This window comes from Hyperolius riggenbachi, chromosome 7 (genome assembly GCF_040937935.1).
Source record: "Hyperolius riggenbachi isolate aHypRig1 chromosome 7, aHypRig1.pri, whole genome shotgun sequence".
Taxonomy (NCBI): domain Eukaryota; kingdom Metazoa; phylum Chordata; class Amphibia; order Anura; family Hyperoliidae; genus Hyperolius; species Hyperolius riggenbachi.
Window position 1 is genome coordinate 112,524,624 of NC_090652.1, and position 20,910 is coordinate 112,545,533.

General features: G+C 45.3%; 1 protein-coding gene across 3 annotated transcripts in view; it reads left to right on the forward strand.

Moving 5' to 3' along the window:
• The window catches only part of C7H7orf50 (chromosome 7 C7orf50 homolog), a 553,489-nt gene that overhangs the window by 450,562 nt on the left and 82,017 nt on the right, over positions 1 to 20,910 (forward strand). For all 3 annotated transcript variants that reach the window (XM_068244522.1, XM_068244519.1, XM_068244520.1), the window contains exon 5: positions 10,147 to 10,337. In XM_068244522.1, the coding sequence (XP_068100623.1) occupies positions 10,147 to 10,337 (191 nt within the window). The remainder of the gene's footprint in view (positions 1 to 10,146; positions 10,338 to 20,910) is intronic.

The following is a 20,910-nucleotide window of genomic DNA, read 5'->3' on the forward strand; positions in this document are numbered from 1 at the left end:
CATATTGGCACTGGTTCAATCCGCAAATCTAATGACAGTGGTGTTCCCACAAATAAGGGTAGGGAGGAGGTGCTGAAGAGAGCTGAGTCTAATACACATCTAATTGAAATCACACAAATGAGCCAAACTGATCAGAATCAAATTTGTTTGCTAAGTTAAAATGGATTCCTACATTGAATAGTTTTAGACAGTGATAAAATAAAGTGCAACACTCAAGGGTGGCTATACATACTGTAGATACACAAATACATACATTCATAAACAAACATAAACACATGTGAGGGCTACTGGGTTTGGATCATTGGAAGCTGAAATAAGAAGCTGGACAGCTTTGGGGAAGAAGGAGGTCCTGCTGAAGATGAAACTGTAGCGGTGGCTCGATGGAAGTAGATTTAGGTATTGGATGCCAGACTGTGAGGGGCTTTCGCTATCCTGATGACCCTGGATCAGAGACTGGAGGAATGGAAGTGGTCAAGTGATGGGGGTTGCCGAATATCCTCTTAGTGACGTTGATGACTCTTTGTAATTTAGATCAGTTCTTTCTTTCGGCCCTTCAGCATTTGGCAATCGGCGAGTGTCAAATATGTTCACTATAACTACTAATTTCAAATGCCAATGTTAAAGAGACTCTAATGCTAAAAGAGGACTTCTCATAAAATAACCCCTCTTATTAATATATATAGATGTGGGGTAAAGATTAAAACAAAAACTTACTGCTGGAGGGGGAGGCACAAAGCTGAGGGTGTACTGTCCTCGGCTTCAGCAGGAGAAGCAAGATGGCGGAGCTACAGCAAATATAAAAGTCATTCTGTTCTATCCACTGCGATGTGCTAGATGTAAACTTTATGTGTTTATCTAACTGTGCACAGTGCATAGACTACAAACATGTATTGCTATTCAAACTTTTTTTGGCAATAGGTTCTCTTTAACAAGTCTGTAAAGGATAAGTAAACCTTTGAACATAACTTAACCTGTCCTCCTGATTCTGATCACCTGAGACTAGATACAAGTAAAATTTCACCTACAGTTAAAATATATCTCTAAAAAGCTAGATGCTTCAACAGGAATTCGATCAATTTCAGGCTGAAATCAGTGTAATGTATTGATGAAGCATGCTGGTCAGACGTGATCAGGTGCACGGCAGAAACCGTGTTAGATATTGCAATGACTGAGACTGACCCCTGCCATGCCACCCCCATGTCATCTTCCCCCCTCCCCAGTGCCTTTGCAGTGTAAAATCTCACCTGTCCTGCTGCCCGAGACTCCTGGCCTCCTCTGTCATCACCCCCGTATGGCACCAGGCATGTGTGTGACTACGACGGTAATCCCCATCTGGCAGCCGGCCAAGCAGGAAGTGATGCTCATTTCCTGTGGCTGAAGCGATCACGTGCACTGAAGCATATTGCTAAAGATAAGCTTCTGTACATGCTCGACTCGTAAAACTTGTGGTGGGTTTTCACACACGTCACCAGACTTACATGACTTTCAGTCCTCCACTGGTCGCCGCAGAACCGCACGGTAACATAGATTTGTCTTTTTGTCGTGGTGAAAACGGCACTTCCGTTGCATCGCGGCGCCGCACCATGTTCGCATGAACGGCCCCATAGACTTTCAATGGGCTGCAGGAAAATTATCGCACTGTACCACCCCAGTGTGAAAGCCTCCTAAAGGACTGTATCACCAACTCTACCATCTTTATAGGCACCAGTTAAGAGAGGACAAGATAACATTTATATAGTGCTTTTCTTCTGGCGGAATCAAAGCGCCAGAACTGCAGCCACTAAGACGCGCTCTATAGGCAGTAGCAATGTTAGGGAGTCTTGCCCTATGTCTCCTTACGGAATAGGTGCTGGCAGGAACAGGAAGAGCTGAAATTTGAACTCAGGTGTCAGAGGCAGAGCCCTTAACCAGTACACTATCCAGCCACTGGATGGATGTAGGTCCAGGTAAGTGTAGATCATTACAATAAATTTACTTCCCCCACCTCCCCTCACACAACTCTCCATCAAGTGCTTCTTTAGGGTAAACGTGTCCCAAACAGGCCTTTGCAATAATCGGAATCTCCAGATATTTCATCGTATTGTCTTTCCTGTTTTCTCCTCAGTGTTGGTCTAATTGTCCTGCCTACTCATCACTACTGACAGTATTTCTCCTCTGCTTCTGAATCAGCCTTTTGTCAGTTTAAAAAGTTTTCTGCTTTCCTTTTCATGTGATCTTGTGATCTATGACAGGTTTAGTGCTGTGCTGTGCTGTATCATTAATGAGCCTGGCAGTCTCTCTGGGTGGCACAGAAGTCCGTGCTGTGGAATCGTAAGAGACAATGCAAGCAATGAGAACGCTCAGCCAGCCACCCCTGAGAACTAACATTTCACAGTTATGTCCTAAGATAATAAGGGTACCTTCCTATAGTTATTAACCATAAGCTATGAATTGAGCACTAAACCTGTGTAGAGTCATTCCTTGAAGATGTCAAAGCTGAAAAGAAAGAATTCCCAGGCAATTACTGACGGTAAATTGCTTGTTTACATAATAGCTGCAGTAAAGGGGAGTTCCTGAGAAAGCTGTGAAATCAGTACAGCAGTAAAGGCTCCTACACAAATCCAACAAAGAGCACAGCCAACCCGTCAACATGACCGACCGCACGGCCAAGCGATTGCAAGACTTGTATTTTCTGCAGACCAACCAACTGAACGACCAACTCCTCTGCATACTGCACACGGAAGCAGAATGACTGACTGCACGATATGCAAACAACTTCTACACACATGGCCAACTCCATTATATCAGCCCAACAGTTGCGTGAGTTGATCCGTCAGTTGGATCGGGCAAACTGCCTATTATCAGTCACTCGCCTAGTCGTTTGTCATGCGTACACATGCCCAACTATCGTCCAAAAGACCAAGTTTGGATGATAGTTGAGCAGAAAAGTTGCTTGGCCTTCAGCCATTTTTTTTCCTAATTTTTTTTAAATGCCTATTTAAAGGCCATGAAATATGAATACAACTTGTTCCTGTGTCAGAGTTCATCTCAGCACTACCAGTGTAATCTACTTTGTGGAAGACAAAAGGGAAGAATGGCTGCACAAGGCAAGGCTGCTGCTGCTCAGAATCAAGAAAACAGCTTTTTAGTGGAGAAAAATAAAATAACTACACCCACTGTAGTTCCTTTAAGGGAAAATATGTAATTTTGGGAGGGGAAGAGACCTGAGGTGTCCCTTCTGCCTTGTGATGTTATTACTCCCATCAGTACCCCACACAGTAAAAAGCAATGTAAGTGTGCTGATTTTATTATTGTGATAGAAAGGTTTAGACCGTTTTCTTGCAGTGTGATGCAATGCTAGGCAGGAAGTACCGGTACATCACTGGGATTCCCGTCGGTCCGCGCACCAAGCTCCGGCGCTTACACTTACTGCATTGCCCATAGACTTCCATTACCCCAAGCACTGCAGTGCTTGCGATAACACGCTGCTGGCCTTGCATCAGCTCAGATACTTCCTGCGCAACACAATGGACTGCAATACATGTGAAAGTCTCCATAGACTTTCATAGCTTTTGCGGCCCCCTGTGGTAAAATAGGGTAGTGCAACGCAGGATTTACCTGCAAGAGTAAAAGGGCCTGAAGAAACTGCCATCAAACAGGTTTATTACTACATATATGGTGGGGTTGTCCCTACATTAGGAAAACTTGGAGGCAGATTTTTGACTTATTTTTGATTAGCTCACTCTCCGGATATAAAATTCCCATGAAACCAGGATTAGCTCTTTTTAACTTAAACTTAAACCAATTTCCCCCCAACCATAGACATCTGATAGCCAATATTACTCTTGCAACAAAAATAGCAATTTCCAGAAAATGGAGAGACCCCGCGATACCTTCAATATACGAGGTCACCCAAATAATTAACATAAATTATGATTATGAACGTAACTACGCCAACTTACATAATAAAATAGACTCCATCAACCAAAAATGGGAGAAATGGGATAGAAACTTATTCTAAATATTACCCATATACATCTACAGGTAAATTATCCTAAAAAGATGACAATTCATTTGTAAGCTATCTCCTATAATCACTCGCTCCTTATGAGTGACTATATATATATATATATATATATATATATATATATATATATATACATATATATATATATATATATATATACATATATATATATATATATATATATATATATATATATATATATATATATATATATATATATATATATATATATATATATATATATATATATATATATATATACAAACAGCATAAATCATTTCTCTACTACATAACAAACACAGATATGTACTGTAGTATGGCACAGGTTAATGTTTCTAAGAGGTTATGCCTTTTTGTTTATTTTTCTTTCTTTTTCTAATGACTACCGCATTGTATTACTTTTACTCTATGGAAATGTTCTGTTATGCTTTATTGTTAAAAATATTAGTGACATGATCAAAATGCAACTATACTCATTGTATATGCAATCAGCATTCACTTAATAAAATGTTTTGAAAAGAAAACTTGTAATAAAACAAAACCCTCTGTGGGATACTTACCTTGGGATGGGGAAAGGCTCTGGATCCTAATGGGGCTTCCCCCATTCTCCTCCATCCCGGCAATCTAGCGTTGAAACCCCCGAAGAGCAGCGAGGTAAATACTTATCTACTGCTATCCAGCACAGGCACAGTAGTGGCTCTTTGCTCGGGTTAAGGGTGCTCGTGTGTGCGCAGTACGTGTGTGCGCAGTGCTCGTGTGTGCGCAGTACGGAGCCCGAGTGCTTCTGAAGACTGACGAAGGGCTCCCCAACCCGGAAGAGAACTCCACAACCAATTTGGTAGTGGACTGCTAATGGGGGGGCCTGGGGGGGAACACGGACACAGGGAGGAGAACGAGAAGGCTCTAAAGGACCCAGACCCTCCCCTCTCCTTAGGTAAGTATCCGTTTTATTTTTAAAAAAAGGCTTCAGATTACCTTTAGGCCTCTTTCACAGTGGGACGTTAAAGTCGCGAGCTATAAAAAATTATAACGCAGACTAACGCACAGCAATACAAAGTCTGTGCGACATTCACAGTGCACACGCTGCGTTGTGTGTAGCGTGTAGCAATATTTAGAAAGTGCTGCATGCTGTGCGTTTAGCAATAAATTTGCTGCGTTATGTGTGTTGCACATGCTCAGTAATTGTTTTTTTTAATTTAAAATGTAACTCATGCGCTGTTTTCCTTCCATCAGTATGCGACGAAAACGGCGCACCAAGAGACACATAACGCAGTGCAAAATAACGTCCAATTTCATAACCTACATGCGCTGCATTAGGGGCACGTTGTGCGACTTTAATGTCGCATCAAACGCAACGACCCACTGTGAAAGAGGCCTTAAAGAAAAACATTTCTTTGTTACTGCTGATACAAATCCTGCACTAAAGCTACAGCATGTCTACTTCCTGCTTTCATGGAAGCAGACCTATTGTTTACAAATTAGCAGGTCTGGCGTGGCAGCGGAGATTCCTGAGCTGACACAGCTGAGAGATCAAATTACGGTGGTGATTAGTCACAGATGAGGGGGAATTAGACAGGCTAAACTCATACAGGGTGATTTCTCTCTGTTTTCCTTCTATCCCATGCAAGAGTTCAGGTCCACTTTAAGAAAAGCAGCAAGCAGATGCAGAAAATGAATATGTGGATTAGGCTGAGCCCAGGTGCTCTGTGCCTTTCGAGGAGGCATGCCAGATAAGCCGGGCCCCAGACTTGTTTGTATAGTGTGAAAAGAATGAGATGTCAGAAATCTCATCTCTGGAATAAACGCTCCTTTTACTCATTGTTTTATTCCTATTGAGCCCTTGTCACCATCATTATGACATCCACCCACCACTTTTGAATATACGCCCACATGACAGCTAAATTAGGAAAGTTGTGCGTAATAATTTATTATTCCAAATAACAGAATGGATTTCCTGTAGTCCCAAAGGTGACATGTTGATGAATCACACCTTAAGAAAAGGTTATATGATGAAGTTAAATACACCCACACCTCTGTCTCTCAATTATTATTAAGTGGAGCTGCCACACTTAATACTGTGTTAAAAACTCACACCACCCCAGGTGACCCACAGCCAGTGGGTGGAGGTAATTTGTTTAGGAGTCTATTTACATATGAAGAACTTGAACTATATAGTTAACATTAAAGTATACAATTACTTATAATTGAGACAGGTTATTCTGTAGGCGGCGTATTGGGGTGAATGACAGGCTTAGCCTTAGCTATTATTATTACTATTTATATTACTATCGGTATGTATGAATAATGCAGGACTAGGTTGACTGAGAGAGTTTTGCATACTTGAGCTCCTCCCACCATTCTTGTATTGCAATTGTTTCTTCCATTGTCAAAATCCTTGAGCCCAAAATAATTCAGACCGAGTGTTCCCTGATTCTGCACTCCACTCACTCTCTGAGCGCACTATAGTCTCCATATAACAGCTTATGCAACACCCAGCAGTATACTGGAACCTTGTAAGATCCAGCTGCATTCCGTTTTTAGCATTAAAGGAATTTTGGCAATAAATTATACAATTTAAATTGACACTTTGAAGCAGAAAAAAGTATGATATAATGAATTGTATGTGTAGTATGGATAATTATTTGGAACATTAGTAGCAAAGAAAAGAGTCTCCGATTTTTATTTTCAGTTACGTAGCTTTTTTTTTTTCTTATAAAATTGCATCATTTTCTAATATTTGCAGTTTACAAACTACACTCTGTATTTTAACCACTTAAGCACCAGCGGTGTCTGCCCCCTTAAGGACCAGAGGCCGCTGGTACAGAAACAGCAGAATCCCGACGATCACAACACATACCCGCTGCAACTGCTGTCACCCCCGCACGTCGGGAACCTGGGCCACCCACTCTCTATGACGGCAGAGTTCCTGTTAGCCGGTCAGGAGCCGCTTTCATTGGCTCCTGGCCCTGTTTTTCAATGTAAGCTAATAGGAGTTGCTTACATTGAAAGACAGGGCCAGGAGCCAATGAAATCGGCACCTGACCGGCTCACAGGGCTCTGCTGTCATAGAGACAGGCAGAGCGTGTGAGCTGCGACAATAGACAGCGGGAATTCAACGGCAAGATCGGCGGGAGCAACGAAAACGGCAGATGCGCGCAGCGGAGGTTAGTTAAAATCTACGCCCTGGCAGCCAGATAGCCATCAAAACAGGGCGTATATATCAACTACTAAGGTCCTTAAGTAGTTAAACTATTAAACTGGGCGGAGATAATGACCCTTTGAACCTCCCCGCAGTAAAACCTTATCTGAAGTTGTCTTTTGTTGTTTCTTTGATGTAAAAGTGGTTCAGAAAACCGCACTGTCTTCATCCAAGTTGAGTCGAAGAGCTCAGAGAAGCTCTTGTGCATAGATAGCTCAAGTTCATTAACTCTTCCTATACTGGAAACAATATGAGACTCATATCTTTGCTACTAATCTATTTCTTAGCTGTGCTACGCATACAATTCATTATCTCATGTTTATTTTCACTTCAGATTCCCTTTAAAATACATACATATGACATGTAGATTTCTCCCAGAGTGAGTAAAATGCACTATACATTATTTTTCCCTATGTTGCTGTCACTCACAGTAGGTAGTTAAAATTTGATAGGTTTTGGACTAGTCGATCTAATAGGGGATTCTTAGGTATTTATTTACAAAAGCACATTATAAATGGTCGTTGCTCAGTCCAACTGCCAAAATAGTGTTCAAACAAGTAGGGTAACTGGCCAGCACTTTTCTGTGGATCCTTTCCAGGAAGTGCCTTTGTAAAAAAAAAATAAAGGTAATACTGAGTATCTCCCATGAGGAGATAGCCTAGTCCAAAATCTCAGAAATCTGCGAGCTTTTACTGCCTATTGTATGTTACAGCAACACAGGAAAAAGTATTTATACTGCCTTTTCCTCTGGGAGAAACATACTTTATATATGTATGTATTTTGAATTGTAGTATGTTTTGCAATAGTGGTCCTTTAAGATTCGTACACACTTTAGATTAAACTCTGCCAAGGGTGCCACTAAAGACAGCCTTGGGTAAGAATCTAGTGTGTGCATGCCAGCCCTGATATGTCAGTGAGAGATCCAGAATGCTGGATCATCTCGCCTGAATGCAGCCCAATGCTATTGTCCTCCCCTCTCCCCACCCCCTTTGCTGTGGGCCACACAACGTCCCTCCTCCACCCTCCATAGTGACAGGCTAGCAGTGTGTCTGTGCAGCCTCAGCCACAAACTGTCGCCCATGAGATTATGTCCTGATCCCTGTGGCAGGTGACAATTGTGTGTACAGCATAAACTGATGTATGCCTTTAAAGGCTCTCATTTTTGTAAACAAAAATATCTTTACCTTTTAGTGTTCTAGATCAGGGTGGTCAAACTTAATCATGTAAGGAACCAGAATCTAAAGCATAGTCTAAGTCACGGGCCAAACTGTTTATTAAGATTTAACATTTATTTAACAGTCTCAAACTAAGTGGCGTAAATATAGTGACTGTGTGGGGGGTCCCGCTCCTCCCCTTCTGTAGAGTGGTGCAGTGAAGCAGTGTATGCATGTTATGTGAAGCTGGAGGTATGCACTGCTTGCATGCGGCGGCCAGTAAGAACAGAAGAGACACGATGCATCGCTGAAACAGGTATACATCACACTGCCCCATAATGCTACTCTACTATGAGGGGAGATGTTGTCGGGAAGAAGGTGTGTTGGTATGTGTGTATGATTTACCACTTACCGAGGGTTTGTTTCCAAGAAGGGGGCTTCATAACAATTTCTATGGACGGTGTCCCGTGGGTTATTGCTGCATTCCTGTTTGATACAATGTCACCGGTGTGCTCCTTTGGATGGTAGGGCAGTTTGCTGTATTTCTTTTGCTGCTTACCATGATGGTCATTGGATGCTCTTGAGGTCCACAAAAATGGCAAGGAGAGGTCACATTAGGCCCACGGGCCTTGAGTTTGACACCTGTGCTCTAGATGTTTTGTTGCCATTATGGCAAACCTTTTCAGTTTAGGTTTGAAGACCTTTCTTTTTATTGCAATGAAATTTCTCCTCGAACATAAAATGGGCATACAGTTGAAACTTTGGCTGCAAGGGAGTGGGGCTATCCACCATTAATCGCCGCACGGGTTCTCCAAGGGTGAGTTATACCGAAAACAATGTATAAGTCATCCTAACTTTTTAAAAGAACGCCATGCACACCATGTGTATTTTAGACTTTATAGTCTCTGTAAAGTAAACCTGAGCTGATTTGGAGGAAAGGATATTTACCGGTACTTACCTGGGCTTCATCCAGCTCCCTGTTGCCCAGCTTCTCCCTCGGTGTCCATCCCCCTCCGTTGCCCTTATGCGAAGGCCATGATCCAGCTGGGCTGCAGGCCACAGTGTATGCGGTGTTCCAGGCAGTGTGCTTTCTCCATTCTGTGCAAACGCAGTTAGGTCTTACGAACTGCACATGTGCAGAATGCACGATTAGGTGGTGCACGTGTCCAGGGCTGCAGATGTACAGTGGGCTGTGACTCATCCAAGTCGGGGACTTTGTGGGGCAGACCGCGACGAAACTGATCTCCAGGTAAGTAAAAAATGCTTTTACCCTATCGTCACAGGTACACTTTAAGGAGAAGTGTAAATCTCCATTCCTGTTTCCTGAATGTATAAACTGGTAAGAGTGGGCCACGCCCTCTTAGTTAACGTTTATTTATTTTTTTACATGCGATAATCAATCACTTTGAATGACCATCATAATGGAACCAATCGTGGACGGTTATTCTTATTTCCATTGACCCCCCCCCCCCCTGCTAATTACTGCGCTCAATGTTGTGTTTGCGCCATTGTTTGTTTCCACGGTACGCAAGTGGGGAAAGATTTTTCGTTGCAACTTTCTGTGCCGCATATCCCACGATCCATCTTCCGTGGTCTTTGTGGTGGGTATTCAGCTTTACTCATGAACTGTTTGTCTGCTCTCCCATTGTCTTCCTGCAAGGGGTAAGGAAGCTAACTGTGCTTTGTCTGTTCGTACAATACAATAAAACTGTAAAATGCCACCTTTGAGTAGCCTGCTTTGAACCTCGTGGTCAACATAGTGATCAATCTGTATTATTTTATTGCAGGACAAAGCTGAAGACAATCTGGATCTAGAAGACCTTAATCCAGAGGAGCGAAGGGTTCTCGAAAGAAAGCTGAAAAAAGAGCGTAAGAAAGAGGAGAAGAGGCTGCAGAGGGAGAGAGGCGTCACGGAGAAGAAAGAAGAAGATCCAGCCAAGCCCTCTGCTGCAGAACTTGCCCTGCAGTACTTGGAAAGGTGGGTGGTGTGTAGATGCCAGCAGTGGCAGCCTCCAGCTATAGCGTGCTGGGGATAACTCAGCCACTGTCATCTCAAAGACACATAAATCATGTAGGCAGCCTTTATTCTGTCTCCATCTCTGAAGGAGAAGCAGACAGTTTGGACATCTAGCCCTTGTTTACAAGGCACAGCTGCTCTGCTGTTCTTTCTTTAATGATGGCTTTATTCAGAGGCTGGGGTGGCCATCCAGGCTCTCTGTTCCTCTCTGCTGGCATTAAGCCATCTACAAACCACTAAGACAATAATGGCTTGTCTGGGCCTTGTTACAGTTGTACAACTCGTGGAAAAAATGTATCTGTTAACAAAGACATCCGCTAAGTACTAGCTGGCTCATCCAAGACAATACAAAAACAATGCCAATGTTACATGGCAGTGTACCGTGGCAGCAGGCAAATTTCCAACTTCCAGTCTTCCGTTTTTAAAGTGGGAAAAATGTAAAGCTTTGTCAGGATTTTATAGTGGACTACGTCCTAATCGGGGTGGATTCCTGCACTTCCTTTCCCTGAGTCTCTTAACATGATAGCACTATGTGCAGTAAAGTGAAAATGAGTGAGCATTGATATTTTTAGGAATAGGGCATGTACTCCCCGTACCCTCACTTGTCCGCACTCACTAACACTGTATTTATGTACAGGCCAGGCAGCAATTGCCAAGACTCTCAGGCTAATTTCACGGTGCTGTGCAGCATGAGAGTCGGAGGCAGGACAATCACACGGCATCATTTCCCCTTGCACAATACCCTGCAGCAGACTAGTGTAATATGCTTAGCTCTGCCCCCCAAACAGTGACATGTTCCCTGCTGGACAGGAAGTACGTCACTGTTTTGTGTCCAACTAGCGCATGCGCACGACACACCACCATCGCAACAATCTAGACTCCAATGCAAATGTGTGCTGTGCAGTACCGCTCTGCAACGCTCTGTGTCGTTGGAAGCACTTCCACCTCATTGCATCGCACCGGGGGTGGTGTGGCCAGACTTATAGAGAATAATGGCCACTGTGACATAGGAGCAGCAGCGCAGAGTGACACAACACCATAGTGCAGTGTTTCACAAACCAGTCCTTGTGACTCCCCAACGGTGCATGTTTTGCAGGCAACCTCTCCAATGCACAGGTGGGGTAATTAGTGTTTTAGCTTGCTAGATTACATGTAGCTGAGACACTAATTACCCCACATGTGCATAAGTGAGGTTGCCTGCAAAACATGCACTGTTGGGGAGTCACGAGGACAGGTTTGAGAAACACCACCATAGTGTACAAGAGGCCTCAGACTGTGAGGTTTAGCTACTATTTTGGAAAAACACGCTTGGAAAATTATATTCTATACTAGTTGACCTAAGTCCGTTTAAAAACGGGCTCTAGGTCTGTCACCGCCGCATGGCAGTGCGTCCACACACGCCCGCCCCCCTGGCTGTCCTTGTCCTGTCCCAACGGCTGTCAGTGCAGGACGTGCGCAGTAGCGCAAAAGCACTGACACGGGGACATGGGATGCAGAGACACAGGCAAATTATTATATAGGATTCACACTTAACATATGTGTACGCATGTATATATATATGTGTGTGTGTGCATTTGAATTCCTTTAGTGCTATATGCAGCCGCCCACGTCGCCTCCACAGCTGCAGCCACTCATTGCACTTTTTATCTTTTAATCCTTTAGCGGCGTATAGCCAGCCCCGATATGCTAAGTAGCCAATTACTATGACTACTTAGCCGGTGCCCACATGCCGATACGTCACCTGAGGAAAGTGTGAAAAAAGCCGAAACCGTTAGTGACGTACGGCACCCAGGGCCAGATTTGTACTCTTTACTGCCCAAGGCCACTGTCACCAGCCGCCACCTTCAGTGTAGGAAGTGAGATGACCCCAATCCCAGTCCCTCCAGTATAGGTAGCCAGATGACCCTTCCCCCCCTTCAGTATAAATAGCCAGATGAATCCCTTAATCCCTCCTTATTCCACTCCCCCTTTCAGTATAGGTAGCTAGCTCGCCTCCACATCGCAGTAGATATCAGTGTCACTCACATCTCCAGCACAGAAGCTTCCTCTTCCCCTCTGTTTCAATCAGCTGCAACTGTGCATCTGTCCCTCCAATCAGCGTCTCTCACATTTGACCCACCGACATGTTACAAGGGAGTCAGAGGGAAACAAGAAGCTTTTACGTTGGAGACGAGCGGAGATGTGAGTGACTGGTAGCTGCTATTCCACTTCCTCCACTACTACTACTTTTGCAATGCTGCCCAAGTCTGTTGCTGGCCGCCACAATTCAAACATGCACAGAGAGCAGGGCGGCCACTGCACAGGCAGCTAGCAGCAGAGTACCGCGGTCAAGCGCTTGCCTGATCTCCCTGCACCAGTTTAGCCTGCTGCTTTGGTGCCCTTGCTCCTGTGGTGAGGACCCCCCCCCCCCCCACACACACACACACAACTCCTGCAACTCCAGACTGTTACAGCGGAGCTTTCCAACAGTGGTCCCAGGTCCTGGCTAGAGTTGGGCCGAACGGTTCGCCTGCGAACGGTTCCATGCGAACTTCCGTGGTTCGCGTTCGCGTCCCGCAGGCGAACTTTTGCGGAAGTTCGGTTCGCCCCATAATGCACCATGAGGGTCAACTTTGACCCTCTACATCACAGTCAGCAGGCCCAGTGTAGCCAATTAGGCTACACTAGCCCCCGGAGCCACTCCCCCCCCTACTAAAAGGCAGGCAGCGGCGACCATTACGGTCACTCGTGTGCCTGCATTAGTGAGAGTAGGGCGAGCTGCTGCACACTCTCTCATAGGGAAAGATTAGTTAGGCTTAGATTGTCCCTGGCTGCATACCTGTTCTGTGAACCCACCACTGCATACCTGTACTGTGAACCCACCACTGCATACCTGTTCAGTGAACCCACCACTGCATACCTGTTCTGTGAACCCACCACTGCATACCTGTACTGTGAACCCACCACTGCATACCTGTTCAGTGAACCCACCACTGCATACCTGTTCTGTGAACCCACCACTGCATACCTGTACTGTGAACCCACCACTGCATACCTGTTCTGTGAACCCGCCACTGCATACCTGTACTGTGAACCCACCACTGCATACCTGTTCAGTGAACCCACCACTGCATACCTGTTCTGTGAACCCACCACTGCATACCTGTTCAGTGAACCCACCACTGCATACCTGTTCTGTGAACCCACCACTGCATACCTCTTCTGTTCAGTGAACCCGCCACTGTATACCTGTTCTGTTCAGTGAACCCGCCACTGTATACCTGTTCTGTTCAGTGAACCCGCCACTGCATACCTGTTCTGTTCAGTGAACCCGCCACTGTATACCTGTTCTGTTCAGTGAACCCGCCACTGCATACCTGTTCTGTTCAGTGAACAGTTTGGTGTGTCAGTGTGAAGCAGTACCTTAATTACACTACCTGATTGATGTATACACATGCAAGATGTTTTAAAGCACTTTAGGCCTGTCATTTAGCATTCAATATGATTTCTGCCCTTAAAACGCTGCTTTGCGTCAAATCCAGATTTTTCCCGGGGACTTTTGGCGTGTATCCCACTCCGCCATGCCCCCCTCCAGGTGTTAGACCCCTTGAAACATCTTTTCCATCACTTTTGTGGCCAGCATACATTTTTTTTCAAAGTTCGCATCCCCATTTAAGTCTATTGCGGTTCACAAACTTTAACGCGAACCGAACCTTCCGCGGAAGTTCGCGAACCCGGTTCGCGAACCTAAAATCGGAGGTTCGGCCCAACTCTAGTCCTGGCCAGACCTAGGAAAGGAGAATAAGACGTGAGCGGCCTCATACACATGTTTTTATCCAATAACTTATGTAAGTGCAACTTGTATTGCGTTCTTGATTAAAGAAAGTTGAATGCACTATAGGATCACTTTTCTTTTTCATCTACCTTTTGCCCTGCATACCTAGGAGAAGCAGCAGCTTGTTTCACCTAATCAATGGCTCCAGCGGGGAACACAGACCTCTCTTCTCCTGCGTGGCTTGCCCTAGTGACGGCTTCTGCTGCTTTGTGATCAGCAGAAGCCGTCACTAGGGGGAGCTGCGCAGGAGAGGAGAGGTCTGTGTTCCCTGCTGGAGCCGTTGATTAGGTGAGACAAGCTGCTGCTTCTCCTAGGTATACAAGGCAGAGCAGGAAACACTGGGGGATTGCGAGCCACGGGGGGAGCAGGAGACACAGGAGGGGATTGCAGGATAAAAGGGGACAATACAGGAAGTGCCCAATGTCGCGGCAGGTCGGCGGTTTGTATTGACCAGCGATTGTAAGTTGGGGACTCCCTGTATTCTGCACATAAGACATAGGGGCTTTTTCTCTCAATTTTTGGGGGAGAAAATGTGCTTTTTATATGCTAAAAAAAAGGTATCTTCCCGACATATTATCCTTTCTACGGTATCTTACAAGACATATTATCCTTTCTACTCTCTGTTAAACAAAGCTGCTCAGGTCACCAGCATGCACCTGACTAAAATGCATCACTACATTGGAAATATTCTCTGTTTTTCGCAATTGGAACCTTGTCTTGCCTGTTCGGCAAGGGACTTCAGTTCCATCTCCACCTTCTCCTGAAAGGTCTCAACGGGGGATGGGATGGTCTGCAGTACACGCGGTAATTATCTCGATTGAGGGGAGTAAGTATTCCTACTTGTTCCAGATCTACCTCTCTCATACCCTCTGGATGCTTGCTGCAAGATGGCCATTGTGTGTGAGTCATCAAATGGGGGGATGTAGGGAAAAAGGGTTGGCACCCGTGGAGTAAAGGAGTGAGAGTCAAAGGGTGTATGTGCAAGGAAGTGTTTTTTTAAGGACCTCACAAATCTATCAGAATCACGTAAAGTATCAAAACGATTACAGTGACAGGAGGGCACACAATTTAGGCCTGGGATAAAAGTGTAAATACCTCCTTTTATAGCGTTTGCACTTGAAGTGTGTAGCCTTCATTTGGAACACTTTCTACTTCAGTTTGGTTCCAGCACCTCTGGTTGAGGTAGTAGAGGTTGAGCGGTGTTTTCTAAGATGCTAGCCTCACTTCTCATATACAAACTATCTTGACAGTTGGACTGAGCAACTGCCAATTATAAATATAAAGAAAACACTGACAATCCCTTATGAGGAGCTGGAAGCCTGTCAGTTCTGTCAGAGTTTTACAACCTACCTTACAGGGGCATAGCTTAAAATCATGAGGCCCCATAGCAAAGTTTCGGTTGTGTGCCCCCATCCCCCATGAAGCCTGTCGCAGTCCTCAATGGTGCTCTAAATAACCACTTTTCTTGTCACACTGATTACATGATGTTACTGCAGAGAAGTCATGAGATGGGACCTATGTACAGAACTGAAACTAGGCATATTTCAGTCCCCCTCAGCATATGACTGAGGCTGACTATCTGTATTCAAGCATCCTCCGCAAATATTTAGCTGAAGACAAGAAACCACATGTATTGATACAGCACTGCATATCCTTTGTGAATTAGCATCAAGATGTCTCCTCATTTTATACAAAACCACAACTGAGCAAAACTGAAGTTAATCTGGGACACATGAGCACTATTTTTGGCATCTAATGGATGAGAAATCAGTGGGAAGAACTGACTTGGTTACATCTAATGGAAGATCACATTTTTTTAGATTCTATTTTGCATCTGCGGACCGTAGTAAGATATTCACTGAGTGATTAAAGGCTGCATAATATGTCACGGAATAGCTTTGTTTTGTTGTGGCATTGATCACATGACGTACTTCCATATGGAGGTGATAGCAAATAACACAATCCATTCCATGCCATGTTGTTGTACTTTCTCTAGTTGCTGCAGGTAAGCACTTGATGACACAGCACTTACGGTAGTTTGGGCTCTAGTTTGTAATTTGACTATTTGTAACTGCCAGACATTTGGATCAAAATCCAGCAACAGAGTTAGAGAATGAGGGAAGAGTGCAGCACGCATGTTAGTATGTGGCTGTGCTACCTGCGCACCTGAGTGCTCATTTGAAGTGTGCTATAATGCGTTACAATCTGAACTCTACAAACGTACATAGCAACCTCCCAATAGAAAATAACATCAAAGGTCACATGAAGTTCTCAACTGAAGGTTCCTTCTACAGCATACAGCATACATGTCAAACACGCAGTACCATTACATTTGGCTCACAAGTTGTTTCACCAATTTGCATCATATTTGACCTGTGAGCAACAGCATGCTAAGCCAATATGGCTAAGTGCTGAAACTATGAAACCACACAGTGAAGTTATAGGGGGCACCAGGGAACTCTGGAGAAGGGGGGGGGGGGTGAGACACCAGGGAACTGTATACGGGTGGAAGGGGGTCTCAAGATACCAGGGAACTGTATAGGGGATAGAGGAGGCCACTAGACACCAGGAAACTGTATAGGGGAGGGAGAGGAGCCACTAGGCACCAGGGAACTATATAGGGGAAGGAGAAGACCACCACCAGGAAACTGTATAGGGGAGGGAGGGGGGGGGGCATTAAACACCAGGAAGCTGTATAGGTTTGGAAGGGGGCCACTAGACATCAGGGAACTGTATAGGGGAGGGAGGAGGTCACTAGACACCAGGGAACTGTATAGGTTCGTAAGGGGGTCATTAGAAACCAGTGTACTGTATAGGTTCGGAAGAGGGCCACTACACACCAGGGAACTGTATAGGGGATAGAGGAGGCCACTAGACACCAGGAAACTGTATAGGGGAGGGAGAGGAGCCACTAGGCACCAGGGAACTATATAGGGGAAGGAGAAGACCACCACCAGGAAACTGTATAGGGGAGGGAGGGGGGGGGGGATTAAACACCAGGAAGCTGTATAGGTTTGGAAGGGGGCCACTAGACATCAGGGAACTGTATAGGGGAGGGAGGAGGTCACTAGACACCAGGGAACTGTATAGGTTCGTAAGGGGGTCATTAGAAACCAGTGTACTGTATAGGTTCGGAAGAGGGCCACTACACACCAGGGAACTGTATAGGGGAGGAAGGAGGCCACTACACGCCGGGAAAAAGTATAGGGGAGGGAGGTGTACCATTAGACACCAGGGAACTGTAAAAGGTAGGGAGGTAGTCACTATACATTGAGGTTGGCCTTAGGCTTGGTCCTAGTTTTACAATTTTGACCCACTGTGTTTTTGAGTTTGACACTTTGTGTTTTAGAGCATTAGGGAACTTCGGCCAGCATTACGTGAGCAGGCCGAGTCGGTAACTGGAGCAGAAGATCAGCTGTAGTCCTACAAGTCGGGTCAGCTACTGGCGAGCATGCAAGGCTTTTGCTTCCGTTGGTAAGAAGGGTTGGCTCTACCATATAAAAATTGGCTCCTTATTGAAAGTCCATAAAAATATACAGACACAGAGCAGCCAATAAAGTAACACACTGTTCTTGGTGACAATGCTTTGGTGTGAATAAGCACTATTAACACAATTCATTTTACTTTGTACATGTACTTTATTGCACTGGAGATGTAATACAGTGCACTTGGGGCTTGACTCACTAAACCGTGATAACTGATATCACGGTCACACTTGCGGTTTGAGCACAGTATGACGCGTGTAACTATTGTGCGCGAACATTTGCAATTACACTTGAAAATTCACGATTGTGCAGAAAAACTGGTACGCGCGTTATAACGCGCGCAAAATGCTAGCATGACCGTGATATCAGTTATCACGGTTTAGTGAATCAAGCCCCAAGTGCACTGTATTACATCTCCAGTGCAATAAAGGTACATGTACAAAGTAACATGTACAAAGAAAATTTGCGATTGCACGTGAAATTTCGCAATTGCGTGCAAGAAACCGTTATGCGCGTTACAACGCACGCAAAACGCTAGCGCGACAGTGATATCAGTTATCACGGTTTAATGAATTAAGCCCTTGGTGTGAACAAGTCAGTACTTAACAGAAAAGCTTGCACTTCTAGGAAGGTCATCAAGTCCATGGTACACACCCACAGGCCACAATCCACTCACAGGCAGCTTATTTTTTTTTCTACCCGTATATGGATGGTTGCACAGCTGCACAATGTATTTCTGAACTTAAAAATTCATTTTTCAAAGGAAACACTTTTAATTTGCACTAATCCTTATGATTATTTTGAGAGTTTGCCTTGTTCATTTATGGATTTGAATCCGTTTTCCTAGTCCCGTACAATAAATCCCTTTTAGTGTTCTTGCCAGGAACCCAGGAACTGGCCACTTTTAGTAATAAGCCTGGTTCACAAATCCAATTTTGATTGGCCAATCAGTGGCCAATTTAGCCACCTCTATGAGGGCCCCATTTTGAATACTATGGCCTTGATTCATAAAGCATTATCGCATTCTGTAATGTAGAAAACAGCTGACTTTAAAGAGGACTTTAGGAAAATGTCAATTCATAAAGGCTGTTACTGCATGGCAAGCTGAAATTACCGAGCAGTGAGATAAATTACCGGCTTGTGTGGTAAATACATCAATAAATGTCAGCATATGTCAATTCATGAAGATTCCAACATGCGGTAAAGCCAAGAAACGTGCGGTGAATACCGGCAGCTCTGATTTGGCGGAGACTGTGTGGGAGCCTGTGAATCACAGAAGCAGAGAGAGGGATAACCTATGACTGACAGGAGCATAGAGCCAATAGGAACAGTGCCTCTCGCCTGCAAGTCCTGCTGATTGGCTGCAATACCTTCTTGGGAGGAGTAAGCTTTTCTACCCCCCCAGGCAGCGGAGGAGAGAGAGCAGGAACAAATGAGGTTTCCCCAGCAGCCCTTCAGACATTTAACCCTTTAGGTTTTTTTTTGAAGATGCGGAGGAGCAAGTGGGAAAATCACCTAAGCATGGTGTGTTTAATGTTTTACTTGGAAGTTCATCTTAACCGTGGCAATAACATGTTAAGAAAGACTAATGGACAGATTCAGAGGGAGCAGAGGGAGTATAACAAATTTGTACATTCTAAAGGGATGTCAGGGATGCCTCTTACTATTGTAATGCTGTCACTGCAGGGAACAGCATGTAACAAAACAGAGACAACTTCACACACAACTTCACACTTCTACTGTTACCGAACAGGTTTCTGTGAACTGAAGCTCATTTTTTCGGGAAATTCTACCTCACCTGTGCAAATCTTTATGAAGCAGTAAACAATAGTCTAAAAATACTGAATGCAGTATTTTGCCAACCTGATTTTTTATTTATCGCACAGCCCTTTATGAATCGAGGCCTGTGAATAGATTATGTATGCACCTTGGGGTACTTACCTTGGGAGGGGGAAGCCTAAAGAGGCTTCCAGAATCCAGTCTTCCTCGGTCTCCTGGATCCAGCGCTGGCACCCTCAAAAGTCCACTTCTTGGTGTTGCACGTAGGTGCAGTAATGGCTTTCCCCTCAAGCTCTGGCAGAAATAGCCGGGCCCGATCGTATTCGCTCTACTGCACAGACACAGTCATCTCAGGTCTGCACTATAAAGTGGACCCCATCAGGTTCGACTATTTCCGCCCGAGTGGGAAGCCGCTATTGTGCATACGTGCACTGGCCACGTGTTTTTTTTTTTTTTTTGGGGGGGGGGGGGGGGGGCGCTGCCAGCACTAAATCCCCTCTGCTGAGAAAGACAGGGGAAGTCTCATTAGGTTGCAGAGGCTTCCCCCTCCCGAGGTATGTATCTGATCGTTTTTTATTCTTAATTTTTAATTCTTTTGTTGTATTTTGATTTCCCTGTGGGGTGGGGAGGGTGGCATTTGTGGTTTAACCACTTCAGGACCCACCCTTTACCCCCTCTTAAGGACCAGCGCTGTTTTAGCTGGGTGTGCTGGGTGTGGCTCTGCAGCCCCCAGCACAGATCAGGGTGCAGGCAGAGCGACCAGATCGCCCCCCTTTTTTCCCCACTAGGGGATGATGTGCTGGGGGGGTCTGATCGCTCCTGCCTGCCGGGTGTTGCGGGGGGGGCACCTCAAAGCCCCCCTCCGCGGCGAAATCCCCCCCCCTCCCTCTCCTACCTGGCCCCCCCTGGTGAACCGGGCTGCACAGGACGCTATCCGTCCTGTGCAGCCAGTGACAGGCTGTCACATGGCGGCGATCCCCGGCCGCTGATTGGCCGGGGATCGCCGATCTGCCTTACGGCGCTGCCGTACAATGTAAACAAAGCGGATTATTTCCGCTTGTGTTTACATTTAGCCTGCGAGCCGCCATCGGCAGCCCGCAGGCTATTCACGGAGCCCCCCGCCGTGAATTGACAGGAAGCAGCCGCTCGCGCGAGCGGCTGCTTCCTGATTAATCAGCCTGCAGCTGGCGTCGCTGGTCCTGCAGCTGCCACTTTGCCGACGCACGGTATAAGCGTGCGGTCGGCAAGTGGTTAAGTATCTTGTTTTTTTGTTTCCCCTATTGAAGTGATTTTTTTGGCGAATTACTTGTGCCAAGGCACACATTAGGTAATCAGTAGGGGAATATACAGTATTTGTTATATTCTCCTATATTGCCTAGTGCAGGGAGTGCCATCTCTCTGCTTCTCCTTTATAAGAAAAGGGTGTGTGGCATGGAGGTGTGGCCTGTAGTGAGGG